The sequence below is a fragment of the Mauremys mutica genome, chromosome 3 (assembly GCF_020497125.1).
Source record: "Mauremys mutica isolate MM-2020 ecotype Southern chromosome 3, ASM2049712v1, whole genome shotgun sequence".
Taxonomy (NCBI): domain Eukaryota; kingdom Metazoa; phylum Chordata; order Testudines; family Geoemydidae; genus Mauremys; species Mauremys mutica.
The window spans coordinates 35,921,744-35,944,274 of NC_059074.1; the positions used below are offsets into that span (position 1 = coordinate 35,921,744).

Genomic DNA, 22,531 nt, shown 5'->3' on the forward strand with positions numbered 1-22,531 from the left:
GAATGGAGGAGAAGAGCAGAAGGCTGGTGCTCAGAGTGCCATTGGCTCGGGGCAAAGTGACATTGACTATATTTATGTTGTTTCCCTTTGAAGTCCCAATGTGCAGTCAGCACAGCGGCGGGGAGAGAGGGTGCGGGGGCGGGGGGAGAAGTGGCATGGGGATAAGGGAGCTGCCCAGGCCTGTGCAAGATATAACAGGAAATGAGTGAGGAAAAAAGGTCCCTAATGTGGAACCCTCCTACTTCAGGCCGGAGGCTTCATGCTGTGCTAGTGACATATTGTCAGGATGTTAGACCACCAGGACGGTTGAAAGTCTGAATGTTTTCCATACTCAGAGCTGCAACCCATGGGGTTGTGCCATTCTGGGCTACATCACTCCCTGAGCAATCGATCATGCTACTAAAGCTGCATTTGGGATAATTACATTTTATTAAAGCTAATGTTAAAATTATATAATACACAGGTTAAGGGAAAAGGGTCTGTACATCTGGGCATAGTCCTTAAAATTATCCAAAAGTACAAAGGCTGGTTTAAAAGTCATACAATACATATGGTACGTAGTCAGACATAACCCACATTTAGATTAATAAATCTAATGATACAATTTAGATATTAGTAACCAAATATTCAGGTACATCATTCATGAAAATTTTTACAGAGAGTTGGTTTGGAAAGCAGATATGACAATGGACGTAGATTTTTCCTCAGTATTTGAGAAATTAGGATATGTTTTTCCTTAGAAAATACAGTCCATCAGGGAAGTATTTCAGTTACTTTCACGATTTTGCTTCTTGACACTCCAGCTCATCACTCCTGGTATTGCCGATGTCTGGTGATGTGTTCTAGGGAGATGTCCCTTGACCACCCGATGGTGTCCGACATCATGAGTTCCCACATCAGCTGAACATAGTACTCACTGATTCCGCATTCCCGCAACACTCCTTGTTGGGTCCCATGCACTCCGACGATCAGCATGTGTTTGAACCACGTAATGCCTAGCTCTCAAGTTGTCAGTCAGCTTTCGAGATTGGGCATTGCGGAAGGCCGGGGTCCTGTTTTCAACGGGAACTATGACATCAACCATGATGATCTTCTTCCATTCCTCGTTGGTGATGATGATGTCCAGTCGCAGTTGGCTGCCCATTCCAGGGATGGCAGAGTTCATAGCAACTGGTCGCAGGATGGCTTTAACTAGGTGACCTTGGATGGCATTGTTTCGTGGCTTCCAGGCACTGGAATGGGGCTTGCAGCTACACAAGATGTGGGGTAGAGTCTCGTTGGCATACTCGCACTTCCTGCATAGTTTGTCCCGATTCCCATGGAGGACAGCTCCTTTCAGTGGGATGCAGTTCAGTTGGGCCCTGTGGATGAACCTCCAGTCGGCAAATCGGGTGAAGCTTCCCTTGGAGAGGAAGTGGTTGCTGACGTCCCACTTGCACGTCACCTGGAAGGCTTTGCCCTGGTCCGGCTTCTGTTTCAAGTTTTCCGCATACTGGCAGCAGATGGCATCCTTCAGGGACCTCTCCAGCATAGTTCTAGCTTTTGGAGTGAGGCTTGTGTGCTCTGTATCCTTCACCTGTGGCACCAGGACTCCCAGCTCCTGGCATTCCTTGCACCGTGTGCAATGGCAGCCGATATGCTTCTCTAGCCATTGCGTAGCACTGCGGGCATGAGTCCAGAGTGAAGCAAGGTCTCCCCCATCTCTTCCAAATTCCCTTTTCAGTGACTCTCTCAGGTAGGTGGCAACATATTGGTTGGAGGGGGTCCTGGCTTTTCGCTTCCTGATGACATCCTGCATAGCACTCGCTGCGATGTTCCTCAACATGGCGTCTGGGTATGTCAGAAGGTGGAAGGAGTGAGTGATCACCACGATGTTGCGCAGATCACCCATTTGAGGGACATTGGCACCACCACGCCAGTGCAAGATGTACACCAGTTAATGGCCAGTCCTATGGGGAAAAAAATCCACTTCTTCACTAGTTGCCTGATGGTGTTGAGAGGTACCTTCTCCACAGCAGATCCCCTCAGGACAAATGAAATATGTGGGATAAGGAATGTGTTCAAGGCGTTGATCTTCTGCTACGGTGCCAGTAGGGAGGAGTCAATCCTGGCCACATCTCATAGAATCTCTGCGATGGTATCCTCAGGTGTCTGCTGGACGCGGAAACCTTCCACTGCTAAGAGAAAGATAACTCCATTTATGCTACCTCCTTCCTACGTAGTCCAGGTAACCCAATTTATCATTTAATCTAGGTAGCAGAGTTAAAAGTCAGTCCTGGAACCCTTTGGACATAAAAACAAAGCCCCATCACTGAAATCAACAACATACACATGCACATATTCTGCCTGCTTTGTGACCATGGTGATCATGGGTCTACAGTCTACTGTTTATGGATTGTATCACCTATTTTGTACTGAATCAGATGCAGTTAAAATGAAGTAGCCAATTCTCCCAGATAGATACAGTAGATCTTGCTCTAGGGACTTGAAATATCATTATCTGAATCTGAATTTTATCTCATTTTCTCTTGTACCTACCAAACTTTTCTTCCTTCTGGCAAAATGTTTTGAAAATTGCAAGGAGTCCAAGCAAGGCATGCTCTTCAAACATAGGTCTAGTGTCTTTCAGCTTTCCACTATTCCAATTTGAGTATACCCTTAAGAATAATATAATAAAAGACAAAAGCTTGTGCAAAGGATTTACTGAAAGACCCACAGACACTAATCTACAGTAAAACATGTTGCTCAAGATTGCTACAGAACACTGAAAGAAGGTAAATTATAAGCAACCTCTTTCCACACCCAGGAAAATATCACTAGAGGGAAGGGATTCTTCATCTAATAGACCTCTTTCATGCTTGTTAAAAATAGAACCATGTTATTACATTATTTCTTTCTCCATTGACATAATTAACTCAATTTCTCTGAAAAAGTGAACATGTGCCCTGAGAGGGACTCAGCATCTACAACTCTCTGTCTGCTGAGGCTCTCAGGAAGGTGAAGCCAGCCATATTGAGAAATGGGACTGTAGTGAGGGGGTGTGGCCTCCCTCCGAGACTGATGGGGAGTAGCCACTCTCTACCACCTCATGGGGGAGCCAGGCATGCCATGCCCCACTGCCAGAAGCAGAGGGGAAGGACAGGAAGTTTAAAAGGAAGGCCCTACAGCTCAGCTGAGTGAGAGCTGGGAAATATAGCAGATGTCCATTGCCTACTGCTGAGCTCTCTGCCTGTGACTGAGCTCCACAGCACCCAGAACCCAGAGGAGTTGCCAGGACTGATGACAGACCAGTACCTGGAGAAACTTCTAGGACTGCCACTAGCCATGCACACTGTAGAGACTGAGGAAGCCCAGGAGATGGAGGTTCAGTTAGAAGAGGTAGTAGGGAGTAGCCCAGGGACACCAGACATTGGTCTGGTTGTGTTATCAGAGTCTAGGTCAGAGTGTTTCGGTGGGATCCCCGCCGACCCAGTGGTAGAACTCTGCTATTCTCAGGGCCCTGGGCTGGGACCTGGTGGAGTAGGGTGGGCCTGGGTCCCTGTAGCCCCTGTGGCTGCCTCACTCCTAGGGTGGCTGCCTATGCATGTTAGGCCAAGAGACCTGCGTTTGCTGTCTGCCTGAGCCATGAAGCTAGGTGAAACACTGCCAGAGGGCCAGAGCCCCTAGACTGCTAATTCCCCAACTGAGCATTGCATTTAAATGTGCACCACAGCAAGTGGGCATGGCCTCCCTCCAAGACTGAAAGGGAGGGCCGACCACGAACCTTTACAGGGACCCACAGAATATTGCCCTTCAAAAGGATCTGGTAACTTGATCACAGTCTAAAAGTACTTAGATGGGAAAGAAAAAATTGATAACAGAGGGCTCTTTAATCTAGCAGAGACACATATAACAAGATCCAGTGGTTGAGAGTTGAAGCTAGACACATTCAGTTTTGAAATAAGGCAGTTTTTTAGCATTGAGTGTAGTAAGTCATTAGAACAATTTACCAGGGGTTGTGGTGGATTCTTGATGACTGGAAATTTTTAAATTAAGATTGGATGGTTTTTTCTGAAAGACAAGCACTAGTTCAAGCAAGAATTAATTCAGAGAATCCCTATAGCCTGTGTTACAGAGCAGGTCAGGGTGGATAATCACAGTGGTCTCTTCTGACTTTATAATCTATGATTCTATGAAAAAGAACTCTTTTTCATAGAAAAAAGCTTGTGTCTTTAGGTCCCAAACTAGCTACAGCCAGGCTTGAAACTACTATCTATCAAAGACAACTCACATGCCTGGTGCAAATCCATGGCCTCCTGGTGTACCCTCTCTCTCTGACTGTGAGGAATGAACTCCATTAGAACATCCACCCATTGCCAAACAAGTAGGTTCACTCATTTGACACCAATGACATCTTGTTGCAACAGGAGGTAAAAATAATGCTGTTGCCATCGACCTCACCATTACTAGCCCTCTCCTTGTCATGCTGTTGCCTAGGCCCTGATCAGCCATCTGTCCCTTGGCCAGAGATACATCAAGATGCAATACAGTATATACTTTTGGACACCACCTTCCCAGCTAGTATCATAGAACATCTATTTCAGTGCAATCATTCTCCTTCCTCAGTGCCTGGACAGTGCCTACAGCTTCACAGATGAATTCCTTTGTGCAGCAGTGGCCCTTAAGGGCCATCCGATTGCAGGAGTTAAGTTGGCGTCTCTCTCTTTGCTTGCACAACAAGTAGGAATCTTTATTTGTTTAAAAAACAAGCATTTCAACTGGAATTAAAAAGAACTTAAAGCTTTTTCTTGGTCCTAAATTTTGCAATAGCTTGATTTGGGGCCAGATTTTATTTAATTCTGTCTCTTTAAATGTCTTACTTAAACATATTGCAAAATCAATCATAAAACTGAAATACAATTTTAAAAAACCACCATAAAACTAATCTGAAATGTCCCTCCAAATGAGTAACACATGTCAGACCTGGCCAAAAAGAAAGAAGGAATTTTTTTTTTAAAACCCACCACAAATTATAATAACCTTTGTTAGTCTTAACCTGCAGCTTTGCTGATAACATGTCCTAAATATATAACTTCTCAAGCCCAGTAAATATCATCTGCATAAGTTAATATAAATAAAGGCCACCACTCTGCAGAGATCTACATTCCTAGGGGAGGAAAAATGCATCTAGTTGACATATAGATGGTATTATTTGAGCATCTTCTCTTTGCTTGTAGAAGCAGCAGCAGTTGTCATTACAATACAGTTTAAAATGTCCCTTACAATGAATTAGGTTCCTGCTTCTTTTCAGACAGCATATCAAAATATTTTAAATGTTAGCGTAAATCTTGCGAGTTATACTGACACATGTTCCAAAACAGCACAATAAGACATGTTCTCAACAAAGTGCAAAGCTGCTAGATGGTAAGTGCAAGGTATAATTGGTGAGATTAAAAGAAAACAGAGTAAAAATTGCACCCTTCATAATGAGGTGTTGTTCTACTGTACGAATGACAAGGGTCTACCGAGGCAGCTGACACCAGCAAAAATGTCAAACCTCTGCCAAAAGAAAGTCAGCACAGAATGCTGCTTGTGCTACTCATTTACTAGCCTTGTTAAACCTCTCTCTGAAGTGACACATACACTTTCTGTAATAAGACAATTTCTGCAGCAGAAGATAAACCTCCACCTCTAGAACATAGCATGAGCAGAGCTACAGAATTAGTGAAACAGCCCACAATCGTTTTCAGAGAAACCTGTACTATCATGAACGGTACAAGTTTACTTTCAGAAAGCTGCTACGAGAGACATATGGGGAAATGTGCTTCAAGACGTTTGGGGAAATGTGCTTTTTAGCCAGCTTTTGTCTTTTTCCACGATGTGACAACATGGTAACTGAACTTACTGAACTGACCAAAGTAATATGCCCTGACTTTTGGGAACTCAAGCAGTATGTAACATGGGATTTTTTCAGGATACTTAAGATGCTGTTGTTCGTGAAACATTAAGGGTGGCATTGTCCACGCCACAGGAATTCCTCTGATACAGGAAGGTTTTGACACAGTATTTGACACTTCAGTACTACAGTGAGGGAGACTATATAAATGCCTAAAATGGATGAGTGGTAGGTAGGTTGATTGATAGATTCTGTAAGTTTACATTCTTCTATTGGGGTATGTTTTACTTCCCTGTGTACAAGTGATTCAGTTCCAAGAACTTCATGTGGTACAGGGCAACCAATGAAGATATCCTCTTGACTTAGGTCCTTTGAGTTCCTAATGGAGATGCGTTGCTAGGGTTTCCCCCAGAGCCTTCCCTCTGGGTGGGATGGGTGTTCCACATTATAGGTGGGAAGAGGGGTTAAGTTAATGCTACCCACTGAAATCCTATAAGAGAGTGAGTGGGGTTATTACTCTGCAGAAAGCAGCTATTATCCCCAGCCCTCCCCAGTGCATGCCCTTCCCACACTGCAAAGCCCCACAGGTGCTTCCGCTGCATAGAGGAAAGGGTGGATGATGCCAAAAATGGTAATATTCCTTCCTTCTAGACCTTGTCAGCCCACCCAGATCCACTGCATTTTCACCCCTTTCCACATAGAGAGTTGGTTATTAATTTGAAAAAAGAAAAACAAAAAACCAAAACAAAATAAAACTTAGTGTAAGACACAGTACAAATGTGTGGGAACATGTTTTACTAATGAGAAATAGGGACAGGGAATCAGGACTACTGAGTTCTACTGTTGACTTTGTCACAGGCTCATTTGATCTAGTTACTAAGGGCTAGATTCACAAAAGGACTTAGGCACCTAACTGCCACTTTAGGCACCTAAATCCCAGAATCAGGTCCCCCTGAGATTCATAAAATTCCTGCTTAGCAGCCTCTGTACCTTGTAGGTGCCTAAACTCGCTCAGCACCTAAATTTTTGCAGTACAATTTCCTTTTTTTGCCTATGATTCTGCCCCTGTGCATGCACAGTACAGTCCCACACCAGGCATCCAGATGCCTAAGCCCCAGAATGATCCACGAACCAAGGAAAGATAGTCATTCCTCTGCATAGCTTGCCTGCAGGGCCATAGCTTGTAAATATGCTCAGAGTTCACCTACTGGAGCAGGCCTCTATAAACCACAAAAGAGACAGGGGAAAGGAGGAGGAATTCCCTCCTAACTTTAGCCCAGTGATGAGGGTAATCACCTGGGACTAGGGAGACCCATGGTTCAAGTCAAGTCCACGTGAAGGGGAAAAAAAAAAAGGATTTGAACAGGGACCTGCCACCTCTCAGGTGAGAACCCGAGCCACTAGGCTATTCACTGGGATATGCTGACGTGGGGCTCCCTCGGTCTTTCCTGTTGAAGCTGTTTTACTGAGAATAAAGAATAAAAAGTCACTGGGTGAGAGAGAGAGAGAATGAGCGACTGAACACACCAGCATGGAGATGATGTTGAAGGCTGGTGGGTAGCACACTCAAAAGGGAGGCCTATAATCCAGTGCCCCAGCTCCAATGACATTTTAAAAATTATTTATCCCCAGGGGAACAGCTTCAAGAGGAGAGACTCAGTGAGCCCCACATCAAAATATCCCACAGCCCAGTGGCTAGGGCACTTACTTGAGGGGTGGCTGCTCTCATGTACAGGGCCCACGAGAGGGCGGGGAAGCCGGTATAAATTACTGGGGCCCGGCGGTCAGGCTGGCCGCTGGAGTAGCACGCAGCTGTGTAGGGCACCAGGAAATTTGGGGCAATTTCGTGTCCCAAATTTCCTGGCGCCCTAAGCAGCTGCGTAGTTTGCGTATGGGTAAGGACGGCCCTGCTCAGCATCACCACACCTAAATTTCTTTGTGAATACAGCCTTAACCACCTAATGCCTTAGCTTAGGTCAGAGGTTCTTAACCAGGGGTATGTGTACCCTTGGGAGTACACAGAGGGGGTACATCAACTCATCTAGATATTTGCCTAGTTTTACAACAGGGTACAAAAAAGCACTAGCATATTCAGTACAAATTAAAATTTCATACAGACAATGGCTTGTTTATACTGCTCTATATAGCATACACTTAAATGTAAGTACAGTAGTTATATTCCAATTGATAAAAATGAGGAAGTAAGCCATTTTTCAGTAAGAGTGGGCTGTGACACTTCTGATGGGGTTTTATGTCTCATTTTGTAAGCAAGTAGTTTTTAAGTGAGGTGTAACTTGGGGTATGCAAGACAAATCAGACTCCTGAAAGGGGTACAGTAGTCTGAAAAAGTTGGGAACCACTGGTTTAGGTCTCATATCATTAGCAGGTAAAATAACTACTGGTACTTTCAGGCAGGGGCGGCTCTAGTAATTTGGCCGCCCCAAGCACGGCGGCACGCCGCAGGGGGCGCGCTGCCCGTCGCCGGTCCCGCGGCTCCGGGGGACCTCCTGCAGACGTGCCTGAGGGAGGTGTCCTGCAGACTCGGGACCAGCGGACCCTCCGCAGTTATGCCTGAGGGAGGTGTGCTGGTCCCGCGGCTCCGGTGGACCGCCCGCAGGCATGACTGCGGAAGGTCCGCCGGAGCCGCCTACCGCCCTCCCGGTAAAAGGCCACCCCAAGCGCGCGCTTGGCGCGCTGGGGTCTGGAGCCGGCCCTGCTTTCAGGATTATTAAAGAAGGTTAAGTCTACATGTATATTTGTGTTCTAGATACATTATAGGTTTTTTTATAGTTAAAAAGTATATAGTATTTATAGGTTAAATACTTTAAACAATAATTGTGAATATTTTCAACTAGGTTCACCAATAGTCTCCAGCTACTTTGTATCCCTCTAACACTGAGAAGCAGCCATAAACCTGGCATACCTGGGTGATTAAGGGGGGTTTATGGTTGCCTTGCATCGCCTGAATGACACAAAGCAGCCCCAGTCTATCAGTGAACCCAGTCTTTTGCTAATATGAGGATCTTAGCTCAATTCTACCACAGTCAAGTCCTTTATTATTTGCAACCAATCTGCTTGACTCAGTGGAATAGCTGAATAGATGCATTTGACCCACTAGTGTATTGAGTGACCAAGTTGGACATTCAAATAGCAAATACCATGGAATACTTTGCAAATAATTCTCATACTGAAATTTCTTCACAGTTTATGTTGGATTACAGAAAAAAATCCCCATTGTACAGGACTGGTTTGTGAAGCATTGGAAAGCCAAACCAAGTTTTATTACATTTTATATTCAGTAAATACTAGTCAACTAACTTTAGTTTCTGTATAGCTCACATTTTGATATTCTATGTTCATAAGCTTCTAGACAGATCTAGAGCCAGAATTACTGTTGATCTTTACAGAAAGTCTCCTGACACTGAAATTGATGTGTATTCGTATATATTTTGAATGGCACTGAAGAGGATACTTATGTTGCTTTAATAAGTATTGTCTTCAGGACTCCAAAGGCTTAGAGTAGGATCAGTTCTTGAATTTAAGTATCAATGTTAATGCTGCTAATACTGATCCTATTAAACTTCACATAAAACTTCTTTACTGGTTTAGGCACTTAAAAGATACAAATCTGTTCAGTAATGGAGTACAGCGTGCAGCTGCACTGCAGAATGTCCAGGACGCCAGCAACATTCAGATGGCTCACAGAAAGTAATAAATTTGCCCTTGCTGTCTCTACTTTTCCGGTAAGATATTGTATGTTATTATGATTTATAAAAGAGTAATTTTTATAACATGGGTTTGCCAGGACTAAAACTCTGCAAGTACAGATATCTATAGAAAGGTGGAAATACCTACTCCAGCTGGTTAACCAAAACTTACTTAAAACATCATTGAGATCTTTGAAATGGTACTCATACCAGAAACCAAGTTTATAAATGGGAAATCTAAATTCCACTATACTCTGCATAAAACTCACTCCTTCTGTGGATGAAAGGCTATAATTCCCCAAAGCTCCTAGGGCAGGCATCATTGGATGAAGCAGTCCACATTTCATCAGGATTACCATATTGACTGAAGCTTTACCATTCTGGTTATATTTTGCGGCACCCAGCAACAGTGAAAGGTCACTAAATGTGTGAGTTTATATAGACTAGCAAGGCCAGATCTTGTTCCCCGACCTCTTTGTTCTGTATGTCCATTTTGCCCCATTCCACCAGCAAAAAGCAGGTGAAAAGGTAGCTGAAGCAGGATGTCAGGGATTTTCCACAGTGTAGAGGAATCCCCAGGTGGGGTAGAGGTGCTGTGGGGCAGAAAGAGTGCACACAGCCACATTTGATTCTCCATCCATATTAAGAAGAGCTTGACACAAGAGGAGATTCTGGGCCTGAGTCACTGTTGCCCTGCACCTTGTGTGGTCACCAGGGCCAGCTCTAACTTTTTTGCCGCCCCAAGCAAAAAAAACCAAGGTGCCGCCCCACCGTAACAACCCCCCCCCCGAGCACCGCCCCACCAAAATAAAATCAACCCCCCGAGCGCCACCCCGCCAAAACAAAAAAAACAAGCACTGCCCTGCCAAACCAAAAAAACCCAAAAACCAAGCGCTGCCCCACTGAAACAACCCCCCCCCCGAGCACCGCCCCACCGAAACAAACAAAAAAAATATCCCGAGCGCCGCCCAGCCGAAACAAAAAAAACCCCAAGCGCCGCCCTGCCGAAACAAAAAAAACCCCGAGCGCCGCCCTGCCGAAACAAAAAACCCCCCAAGCGCCGCCCTGCCGAAACAAAAAAAACCCCGAGCGCCGCCTCGCCCCACCAAAAAAAAAAAAGTGCCACCCTGCTGAAACAAACAACCCCCCCCCAGCACCGCCCCATCACCCGAAGATTGGCCGCTCCTTACAAGGTGCCACCCCAAGCACGTGCTTGGTCAGCTGGTGCCTGGAGCTGGCCTTGGTGGTCACTTACACCAGTGCAAAGTAAAAGTGAGATGCTATCAAATCAAAGACTGTGTCATAGATGTGAAACACTACATTTTTCACTGGTAAAAATCACTATAGAAGATTAAAGGCCTATGACAAACCAGGCCTATGTCCCTGGTCCCTCATTACTAGATTATCTTTTGGAATTTAATGGGCTATATGGAGGCCAATGACTCTACAAAATTCAATGCTATGTTTAGGATGTCCACCAACAAAACAAGAACACAAGTCTGGTTAGGTTTACATTCCTAACTGAGAAAGTGCCACCAGTAGTATGGGGATTATAATCTAAAACTCCAAGCAACAAGGAAATATGAAGAAAGTAGCTGGCTGATGTTTCAGATTCTTGGGGTTTTTTCTGCATATTTTTTAATATCGTTAAATATTCCTCTCTGAATATTATCCCAAACACAAAGGTTATAATAAAATGTTTGGAAAGCTGAATTACAAAGGTTCAGAATCTGATAACTTTACACTCAGTCAGCAGTAGTTTACTCGACGTACGGGCCCACTGATGTCAATGGGACGACTCTTAATGGTACTAACTCAATGTGAGTAAGGCTGGCAGAGTCTGGCCCACATGCAACCTTGCAAACTATTTGCTAGTACAGTTCAGCTGTGCAGTTTTAGATTAAATTATGTATATGCATCACTTTTAAGTGACTCCACTAAAATATCTCAGGCCCTTGTCAGAAGTTTTGAAAAAAACCAAACCAGTCTAGTATAAAACCAAGAGAGAAGGAAAGTCTCAGAAGTCCAAAAGTATGAGGTGTTTTCAAAACATTACCATTAAGCTATGTACTTGAGAAACAGCATTTGCATGGTTATTTCAGTGTGAAAAGTTATGCAAAAAACAGTTAGCATAAATAAGGTACTTCCAGGCAGCATACTTTGTATGCCTAAATGAATATCATGCTAAAAATGAGCTGATGCACAAGAGAGGCAGCAAGCAATTTACAGTTGCCAGTTTGTGCAGAGCTATCAATTTTAGACACCCAAATTGTCACTGAGTCAAAGTTTCATTTTTTGTCCCTTAACATGTTGCAGGAATATAAAATCATTTGCCTTTAAAAATGCACATCCTTTTATATCTTCTGTTTGCGATTGCACTGCACTTGCATTTGTGTTGATGAAAGCTGAAGCAATTAGGTGCAATGGGGCCATAAAGTGGGAGTAAATTACATTCCATCCACTTTTAAAGCTCCTTTACACTGCCAGGGCAATCTACAAGGGCTTTAGAATAAATCAGAATCAGGAGCTCTTTCTGCCTACTGGTGCTGGCACTTGTGATTCCACTTCTTCACTGGTATTAAATGCCTGCACATCTTCTAGTTAATGGGCCTGATTCTTCACTGCCTTGCACTTTCATATTCACACCTGTGCAAAAGGAGTGCAAATGTTACTAAATTAGAATATCCCACTCATTTCCTCTGGTGATTCACTTTGTACTCTATTGGCCCGATGCACATCTATGCTAAGAAGTCTCTTTACACCACTCTAACAGTGTTAAAGAGCATTAAAGTAGACATAAATTATGTAACACCTACTTTAAGGCCCCTTAACGTTGCCAGAGCAGTGCAAAGATAGCTGCTAACCTATTACTTTCATTTATTTAGGGCACATCTACACTGGCAATGTAGCAGTGCCAGCAGTTAGAGCGCCGCTCAGAGAGTGCTGAAGGGAAACTGCTGTTGTGCTTTCACACTGACAGCTGCCTGTGCAATAGCGTGTTCACTCGTGGCACTTGCAGCGGTATTCAGAGTGATGCACTCTGGGCAGCTATCCCACAGAGCACCTCTTTCTCTTCTGCCGCTAAGACATGTGGGAAGGCAGAGGGGATGGCGGAGCATCCTGGGTCCTGTCCCAATACCCCATGATGTATTGCTTCGCATCTCAGCAATCCCTATGCTTCCGTCTGCATTTGGCACCAACTTTCAATGGCTTGTGTACTGTGCGCCGTGCCTTTATGGGCTGCAGGAATGGATCCCAAACTGTTGACCATTATGCTGCTTGCTCTGACCAACACGTCACGCGTGGCAGTGGAGTTATTCCTTAAGCTACAAAGGCAAGAGGAGTGCAACATTGATCTCACCACGCATATTAGCTATGACATGAGATTGCTTATAGCATTCATGGAGGTGCTGACCACAGTGGAACACTGCTTTTGGGCTCAGGAAACAAGCACTGAGTGGTGGGATCACATCATCATGCATGTCTCGGATGACAAGCAGTGGCTGCAGAACTTTCGGATGAGGAAAGCCACATTCATTGGACTGTGTGATGAGCTCACCCAGCCCTGCGGCACAAGGACATGAGAATGAGAGCTGCCCTATCATTGGAGAAGCGCATGGTCATTGCACTGTGGAAGCTGGATACTCCAAACTGCTACCGATAGGTCGCTAACCAGCTCAGAGTGGGAAAAAATTGACCATTGGACTCGTGTTGATGGAAGTGTGCAGGGCCATTTAGTGTATCCTGCACCGAAAGACCGTGACTCTGAGCAATATGCGTGACATTGTAGATGGCTTTGCACAAATGAGCTTCCCTAACTGTGGAGGGGCGATAGATGGCATGCACATTTCAATTCTGGCACCAGATCACCTAGCCACTGAGTTCATTAATCACAAGGGGTATTTCTCAATGGTTCTCTAGGCGCTTGTGGATTACCGTGGGTTTTTCACAGACATTAATGCAGGTTGGTCCAGAAAGGTGCATGACGCACGCATGTTCAGGAAGCTGCAAGCAGGGACTTTCTTCCTGGACCAGAAGATAACCGTAGGGGAAGTTGAAATGCCCATTATGATCCTGGGAGACTCCGCTTACCCCTTAATGCCATGGCTTATGAAGCCATTCACGGGGCAAATTGGCTGCTCCACGCACCAGGTGATCCCGCACTTGGAGCAATGCCGAGCTGCTGGACCTCATCCACATTTGGGGAGAGGAGGCTGTCCAGTCCCAGCTGCGCTTCAGCCATATGAATTATGACACCTACGGACAGATGCATGACAGAAATGGGCCATGAGCAGGGCACATTGCAGTGCAGGGTCAAAGTGAAGGAGCTGAGGAATGCCTACCACAAGGTGCAGGAGGCAAACCACTCCACACATCACCGAGCAAACAGGAAAGGGACTTTCAAATTTCCAAAGGAATTTACGGTGTGGGGATGACAGTTGGTCACCTAAGGGCAGGGCAATAGAGTTCAAACTGATGACCAGAGAGGAGAGAACAGGCATTGTGGGACACCTCCTGGAGGCCAATCACAGCGCTGTAATCGCCACGGTGTCTACACTGGCACCACAGCGCTGTAGCTCTAGTGCAGAAAGCTGTACGCCTCTTGTTGGGGTGGTTTTTTTGAAGCGCTACAACTGTGCAGTTTCTGTGCACTAAGTGGCTTGGCAGTGTGTACACTTTGGAAGTTACAGTGCAGAAAGCAGCTTTACTGCGCAGAAACTTGCCAGTGTAGACAGAGCCATAGATTTATAAAAACCTGCATAGGTGTCCATCCAATGATCTGGGTGCTTATTCTCCAAAATAAAAATATGTAATAAATCTAACCTACAAGGTAAAGGACTGTTTATCTTACCTAGATGTTACAGTGAGAGCTTTTAGCACTGCATATTATCAAGTGCAACCTTCATAAGACCCTGTTTTCAGTAGCTTATAACTTTGCCAAATGTTAACCATTTGGGCTGAAATTTTACATGAAGGTTCTATGCCTCAGTTTGAATATTTTTTTTTTAAATCAGCAAAATGCTTCAGTTATTTCTGATTAACAAGGTTAGGGGAAAATGCATTGTTTTGCTCATGCCAAAATAATTCTAGTGACCTTTTCTTTGAGATGCTCTAGTACCTCTATGCTTTGGAGCAGGCACTTGAAATTTGGCAGTGGGGTTGACTTTGTATCGGGAATTTGCCTTATGCTGTTCCTGTTTGACCAAGTAATAACCCTTTTGGAAAAAGACTAGATAGCGCTTCACAGCTAAATTCCCTGAAGTGTGCTCCAACCTGAGGCTGAGTCGGACCATCACAGAAAGTACAATTCTGGGCTGCTACAGGCCATGTGATGCTGGGGCTGTGCACAGGAACTGAGAGCAGGGAGCCTGTTTCTCCTGTGCTCTCAGTGAACCTCCTGCTGGGCACTGGAAACATGGAGGAAGGAAGCCACCTGATTTGAAAGCAGAGGAGACAAGAACTGGATCTGGTGTGTGTGGTGGAATGCAGGGGAATTAGATCGAGACAGAGAACATGGGGGAGATGGGGACTGAAGGCTCACAGCGGGAAGTAAACCGGGACAGGGTGTTGGGGCAAGGGAGGATTGGGAGTAGCTGGGTAAGGATAGTGGGAACCAGGAAGGGAATGGGGGGAGATTGACTGCAGGGCTGGGAGCAAGTGGGGCAGGGAAGAGACAGTAGGGGATAGGGGATAAAATATGTGGTAATGTAATTAATTACTATCATCATTCGTATGTACAAGAGGGCCAAATTAAGGTTGCACAGGCATTCTTAACACTGGCATTTCCTAGCTTTGGAATGCTCAGTTTTGAAATCTTAATAACGTTCTTTAACATATATGTAGTGTGTGTGTGTGCGTGTGTGTGTATAAAGATTTGCAAAAAAGAACAAACCACAAAAAACCTCAACAATGAAAATATAATATACTCCACCTCCTGCAACCCTCTTAGGGAAAAAAGATGTGTTTTGCATTATGCCCAGAAGATTAGCAAATCTAGGCTCTGGCAGGCAAAAATGAGGGAACAAGTTCCAAAATTACTGATCTGTCAGAGATTGCTCTGTTAGCTGCTCTCCCATTTATAGCCAAGAAATTCCAGCTCAAGCACCTCTGCTGATTGCAACCACAGGCTACAAATGAAATTGAGTTTTATTTTCTGTGTCAACATCCTCCAGAATCTGCTCGGGGAAATGCACAAGAGTGTTCATATGGCAGTGTGTGAAAACAGGCAGGGTAAAAAGGCTAATCAGCTCCAATCCTGCTTTTTGCAATCAGACTCTCCTGAGAATTGCACACACACACTTTTTCCACACAGTTTCTTTGAAAATAAACACTCAAATTACACAGACAATCTGCATTGAATTAGTGAATCCAAATCCAACCAACTTTTTGTTTTTCAAATATGTATGACACATTCATGCAAGATAGCACACACTGAACAATTCTATGTTCTCTCAACGCATTTTGGAATAACATGCCCATAGTGCAGTAGAATATAAGTGAAGAAAGTTGGTTGACTCTGCCAGTAGCTACTATTGTTGCCATCAGCATTCAGTTTTATGTGCCTGCTTTCTCTGGTGGCAGAAACTGAGACCTGATAGGATGTGACACACAATATCCACTTTTGGAAGAAGAGATCATGCTCGCTAAACCTTGACATGGTCATTCTTAAAAGTAGTGAACCACTGTCTGGTTGCACAATGGAGTAGGGCAGGAAAAGAAGTCTGGGCTCTAATGGTAGGGAATGGGCTTCAGAGAGTGATTGATCTGTCTATCTTTCTAGGTTCTTAGTGTATTCCCATGACTTTGGTAACTGGGCAACTCAGAAAACTAGGAACTCTACTTAGACATAAGGTAGATCTTCCAAGGAGTAAAATTAATAGTAATTGGGGTCTCAGACCCATTAGGTCAACTTTGAAAATCTCAGCCACATAGAGCTGGGCATGAACATTTTTTTTGATGTTTTTCCTAATCTTTTTTCACTGAAATTCAAAATGCAGATAAAAATAGTGAAAAATTGAAATTCAGAAAATTTCAACTCACCCTAATAGAGATGTATTTTTCTAACTCTCATCCTGCCAGTTTCCGGGTAATTTATTTATGCATTGGGTTTTGGTGTTAATGCAGGAAAGCCTGGGTGAAATAGTGAGGTTTTCATTATCATCTGCAGTTGTATAGCTGTGTGGCCACACTGGTCTCATCTGGTAATGAGCACTGAATACATGAAAAGTTTCTGTGAAAGCTCTGTCTCTTGCTGTGACACCCTATACACTATTGAAATGATCTTTGTACAACCTATGCTTTGTAAGGTATTATTTGAAAGCTCATAATTTGCTGGTCAGTATTGACCTGATAAAATATGAGTGGCAACATTGTATATAGAGTTATAGATTCCCCTGTATGATGTTATGAACATACATTTCAAACTTCACTGCCCTGCCCAGGCAGAAGTCAGCTCTGTCCTAAACAAAGGAAGCAATGCTAGAGTGGCTAGGTGTCCGGTTTTTTACCAGAATGCCTGGTCAAAAAGGGACCATGGCAGGTCCAGGCAGCACAGCTGACTGGGTCGCTAAAAGTCCAGTTGGCTGCAGTGCGAATGGGGCAGGCAGACTCCGTGCAGCTCCTGGGAAGTGGCAGCATGTCCCTCCGGCTCCTAGGTGCAGGGGTAGTCAGAGGCACTCCACTTGCTGCTACTGCTCACAGGCGCCACCCCGAGTGCTGGCTCTACAGTTCCCATTGGCCAGGAACCACAGCCAATGGGAGCTGTGGGGACAGTGCCTGTGGGTGGGGGGCAGTGTGCTGAGCCCCTTGGTTGCCCCCCCGCCTAGGAGCTGGTGTGAATGCTGCTGCTTCCCAGGAGCTGCGCAGACTTCTTTCATCCCTGGGAAATGCTGGGGCCACCAGAGGTCAGCACTGGCCAAAGCCTGAACCCCGAAACCCCTCCCATGCTCCAACCTCTGTCCCAGCTCGGAACCCACTCCCATATCCAAACCCCCTCCTGGAGCCTGCACCCCCTCCTGCACCCCCAACCCTCTTCCCTAGCCATGAGCTCCCTCCCACACTCCAACCCTCCCAGCCCCACCCCAGAACCCACACCCCAGAGCCCTCACCCCCTCCCAAACCCCAACCCCCTGCCCCAACCTGGAGCCTCCCCTTGCAGCCCAAACCACTCATCCCCAGCCTCACCCCAGAGCCCGCACCCTAACCCCCTGCCCCAGCCTGGTGGGAGTGAGTGAGTGAGCGAGGGTGTGGGAGAGCAAGTGATGGGGGGTGGGGGGGGGAGAAAGAGATGGAGTGAGCTGGGGCGGAGTCTCAGGGAAGTGGCAGAGGTGTTCAGTTTTCTGCAATTAGAAAGTTGGCAACTCTAGTGCCTGCCTTAATTTGCTTTTAAGCAGTGCACAGAGTCATCAAGCAGGAAGGGACAACAAAGGAAGTTCAAACAGGTGAGGGGGGAAAAGAAGAGAAGGGAATATCCTTCCCCATAGACTCTTCATCTCCTGGATCTTAGCTGGAAATGTTTTGAAGGGGGAACTGAAACTATAAAAAAGGAAGGACAAACACTCCAAGGGACACCCCCAACCCTGTCCACCTCATTCTCTGTACTTGAGAAGACAAAAGGAAACACCCATTGAACTCTGGGGGAAGAGTCCTGACCTGAGAGTTTGGTTGATAATCCGCTGGAGCATGCGATGAGAAAGTTTGCTTTACAATTGAGCTAGTTTCTTAAGTAGATACTAGTAAGCATTTTATCTTCTTTTTTCTTGTAGCCATTTCTGACTTTTATGCCTCATTGAAACCTTTGTAGTTAATAAACATATTTTACTATTTTATCTATTCCAGTGTTTTTAAATTGCAGTATCTGAGTATTCTATTTAAAATAATAAACCAGTGTATTATTCCCTTAATAGAATAATGGATTTAATGTATTTGTACTATCCAGGAGAGGGCTGGGCAGTACAGGACATACATTTCTGGGAGAAGAGCTGGGTCTAGGTGTGTGGGGGGGGCGGTGTTTGTGTGTGTCACCTTGCAGTATAACCAAGGCTGATGAGAGCCAGGGTAGTAGCTGGAGGCTGCAGTTACACACAGACACTCAGGGTGTGGCTTGAATGCTGGAAGTCTGTTTGTGAGCAGCTCACATGGGAGCTACAACAGCAGGGCATTGTAAGGCACCAAGGTTGAAGGGCAGGGATGGCACAGCCCCCACTGGTCTGGATTGTGCTCTGGCCTGTCACACCTACATATGTAAATTTCATTCTTCATTTTGACAGTTCCATTTTAGCTATCATGGAAGACAAGCTCACCTATTTGGAGCAGTCACCTGGAAGGCTTTGAAGATAAGGCCCAAAGCTTTGATGCTAATTGAAGCAATCCATCTTTAATACCTTCTGGTCTTACGTTGACCTTAGTTCTGTCAGATTCTGGGTCTTTAGGCTCTTTTTTTCCCCGTAAATTTCAGCCAATGGGGTTAGGAGTCCAAATCCTATTGAAAGTCAGTGGGAGTTGAGCCCCTAACTCCTTAAAGCACCTTTGAAAATCCCAGTCTCTCCAAATTGTATTAATACTTAAAAGAACCAACAATATAATAGAGCAGTGTCTACTGATGTGATTTCTCATTTCTTATACAGTTCAGGTACACATTAAATTGTACTATAAATTATGGAACCCTATTTTAGTGGGATTTGTTTATATATATATATATATATATAGCCATAAGCATCTAAAATGGAAGCTGTCTTTGGGCAAGATGTCACTATCTATATGATAATGCCAGGCTTGATTCACCACTTTTACACTGCAATTTTACAATGTTGTAATGCCATTAAACTCCACTGTCCAACACCATGGTGAGTCAGGCCTGTTAATTTTAAAGGCCATATAATCAGAATATTTTAAAAGTAACATTTGATTGGACAGATTTATTTTTCCTAAAATGAGTTTAGGAAATGAATGCTAATGGGAGTGACAGAAGATTATTTTTAGTTATATTTTCAGCATCAGAATTAAGCAAAATTCTGGCTCATCATAGCTGCGCCAGAAAATTCAGCAAAAGGCAATTAGTGCACGCCAGGAGATATCCACCTCACTTCTGCTTCCCTTAAGGAGGCACATACTGGTGTATATATGCTGTATGTGCCTATGTGAGGGTGGGGAAATATGTTAACATCCCCAAACTAGATAGAATCTGGCTTATTTACAGTTATTTACTTAAGTGGCCATCTGCTTCTTCTGGCATTGCTAGTAATAAAATAAAGTGCCTGGGCTGGGACTACATTGGAAAGAAAGATGAAGTGAACTACGCCATTAAGAAGTAATTCACTGAAATGACTCTTCTTTTTAATAAGTCATTGTGGTATATTAGTCTATACATCTAAACTATCTGTGCTAATCATCAAAGGCTCTTGTTTTGAATTGCCTCCATCATTCTTTGATCCTTTCAAACTGTTGCTATAAGTGCAGACAGACCAGCAAGCCAAAACCATTTCAGTTGATTATTCATCTGATGCATCAAATATGAAAGGCACTGAGATTTGTGCATTGTCTAGTGAATTAACAGGTGTACACGGCAGATGCACTGACTGAGTCAATGGAGCATGGTTGACTGTCATAACATTTTTTTTAACCAAAAAAAATAAATAGATACCAAAACATAATGGCACATTCAGTTATTTTTAACTGAGTGTGGGGCCCACTGAGAGTCAGTGGAGTCCAAGCAGCTCACAGGAGGCACTCGGCACCTTACCAGAAATAGGGCTCTTGAAGTCACTCTTTTGCAAATGCAATCCTACAGGTGAGATCCTCAGCTTCCAGCACATTTTTCTGCACTATTCTGGGGCACAGATTGGCTGCAATTTTCCCTTGCACAGGAGAATCCATGGCTGGAGCAGAGTGGATGTAACTTGCTCCAAAGAGTGTCCCCTCTTAGTCCACCCCATCATAAGAGGTGTGCCAGGGGCATGAGGGAGCATGGGTGTGGTGTTCCAATGAGCCCATAACATATAACAGCCCTGGGGGAATGATTAACATCAGGCATAAATTAGAGTTGCTATAAATAACTTAAGCCAGGGGCTGTGTTAGCCTACCCAAATCCGCAGGAGTAGGGGAGTGCAAAGAAATATACCGAGTCGTGGTTTACCTGGTGATCTATTCCTGTATTTTTAAAGTAGGATCACGTTCCATTCTTTGCACCCGATTCCCCACTGCCTTACCCTGTCATTTACACGTGTGCAAAGTGAGTGGAGAACCCTAACCAATCAGAATGGTAACGTTTCATGCCTGCTTTGAACAGGTGTAGACTGTACAATATACTGAAAAGCAACAGTTATCGCCCATTTTACATCCAAAGATAATTAGCTTGAGCAATACAACTCACAGCTGGTAAAATATGGATTACAAAAATATTTGTATCGCATCTACTCATACACACATTTACATAATGTCTGCTCTTGGCTAATATTCAATACTGCTATAGTATGCATTACATGTAATACACCACGGCAAAACCAAGGACAATTATATCAGATATTTTTTTCATATTAAACTAGACTACAGTATTGGCAATTAAAATCAATAGGTAATTGAATTATGACACCACTATTAGATTACATGACAGCTATGTACTTTCTTGTCAGTCAGCTGCAGCTTGTGTTAATAAGATTCACTGAGCTCATTATTTTTGTAGAGTGTTAATTTCTGAAAAAAGACCTGTGAACAAAAGGGTTGTTGTCTTGTAAGCAAACGCCAAGTTACTACAGACCAGGAAAAACGAAAAGAAATAAACAATTCCTAGAGAGTCACTGAAATTTGGCTGACAATTTATACTTCTTAATACCGAAGAGACCAAGAATGAAAACATCCAGTAGCAGGTATTATTAAAAACCCACTGTGAGGGACAGGGTGGGTTTAGAGAATTGGTAATGGAATAGGAATCTTTAATTTCTTGATAAACTCCTGCCCACCTTGGTAGTAACTGCACATCACTTTTCTGAAGGCTGCCCAGAAACACACATGAAATGAGTTGGTGATCTCAGGCTAGTTCCAATGCTCAGTTCTCAGCTGTGTCAAATGTAAATTTAGTGCAGCTAAGGAGAAATGGTGGGTAGGAAGAATCAAATAGTTCCTACCCCAGACTTCTCATTCTCTCCCCACCACCCCAGCCCCAACATGTTCCCTAGACATGGCGAAGACAGGCAGGTGACCACTTTGTGACACTGCAGGATTCCCCCTATGTTAAGTGACAACTTCCAGCCAGTCTCAGAGAGCCCAAGGGCTGAAGACTGCCATATAAAGATCAATCTATTCTCTTGCCCTTAGAAGTGGTCCCTTGTAAATCACAGACAAGGCATGTAAGTGGAAGTTTCTACTGCAGCTGTCTGTTCTTTGGCCTGGTATTCAGGGGCCAGTGCCTAGCACCTTGCACAAGCAATAAATTAATCTTTAAAAAAAAAATTGGAGTCCCTGCTTTAAAAACTATATTGTTTGAAATGATTTTTAAAAATGAATTTCAGTTAATTTAAAATGCATAAATACTCACTCTGAACTCCAGGCTGCTAGGATCCCAGGTGCTTTAGAGTGGTCACTCTGAAACCTTCCTTAAAAGCGTCTTGAAACTTGCAGTTGTATTTTCAGCCCAAGGCTCCTGGTGTCTGCCTTTTAAGTAGGTGTGGCTCAGGTTAAAATCACAGTGAACTGTAGAGAAACCGGCAGTTAACAAGGATTTTTTTTTATGTTACTCAGGACTAAATTCATTCTGCTGGGAGAAGAATAAAGGGCTATTAAAAAAATTCCACAAACAGCTTCTCTGATTGCTTCAGAGAAGCCTCAATTCATATCATGTCTATTTCTCAGCATTTACTAAGGAAATTCTGAATGCATTAAAGGGTCGGGACTAAAGCTGCCCAGCCATCTAGAAATAAGAGCATCTTGTATTTACTTACAGAATGAGGTTTAG

General features: G+C 44.2%; 1 protein-coding gene and 1 long non-coding RNA gene across 2 annotated transcripts in view; one reads left to right on the forward strand and one right to left on the reverse strand.

Annotated features, from left to right (window-relative positions):
* The window catches only part of LOC123367301, a 159,153-nt gene that overhangs the window by 112,481 nt on the left and 24,141 nt on the right, over positions 1-22,531 (forward strand). The window contains exon 2 of the long non-coding RNA XR_006578400.1: positions 9,485-9,618. This is a non-coding gene — a long non-coding RNA (uncharacterized LOC123367301). The remainder of the gene's footprint in view (positions 1-9,484; positions 9,619-22,531) is intronic.
* LOC123367299 lies at positions 537-22,256 on the reverse strand. The gene is made up of 2 exons (XM_045011440.1): positions 22,115-22,256; positions 537-2,177 (listed from the first exon to the last, which is right to left on the reverse strand). Exon 2 carries the CDS (start codon positions 1,889-1,891, stop codon positions 914-916), a length of 978 nt encoding a protein of 325 aa, XP_044867375.1. The 5' UTR covers positions 1,892-2,177; positions 22,115-22,256; the 3' UTR covers positions 537-913.

What these genes read in the sequence shown, in the direction of transcription:
- LOC123367299 (XM_045011440.1), bottom strand. Translation starts at nt 1,891, where the DNA reads ATGGGTGATCTGCGCAACATCGTGGTGATCACTCACTCCTTCCACCTT.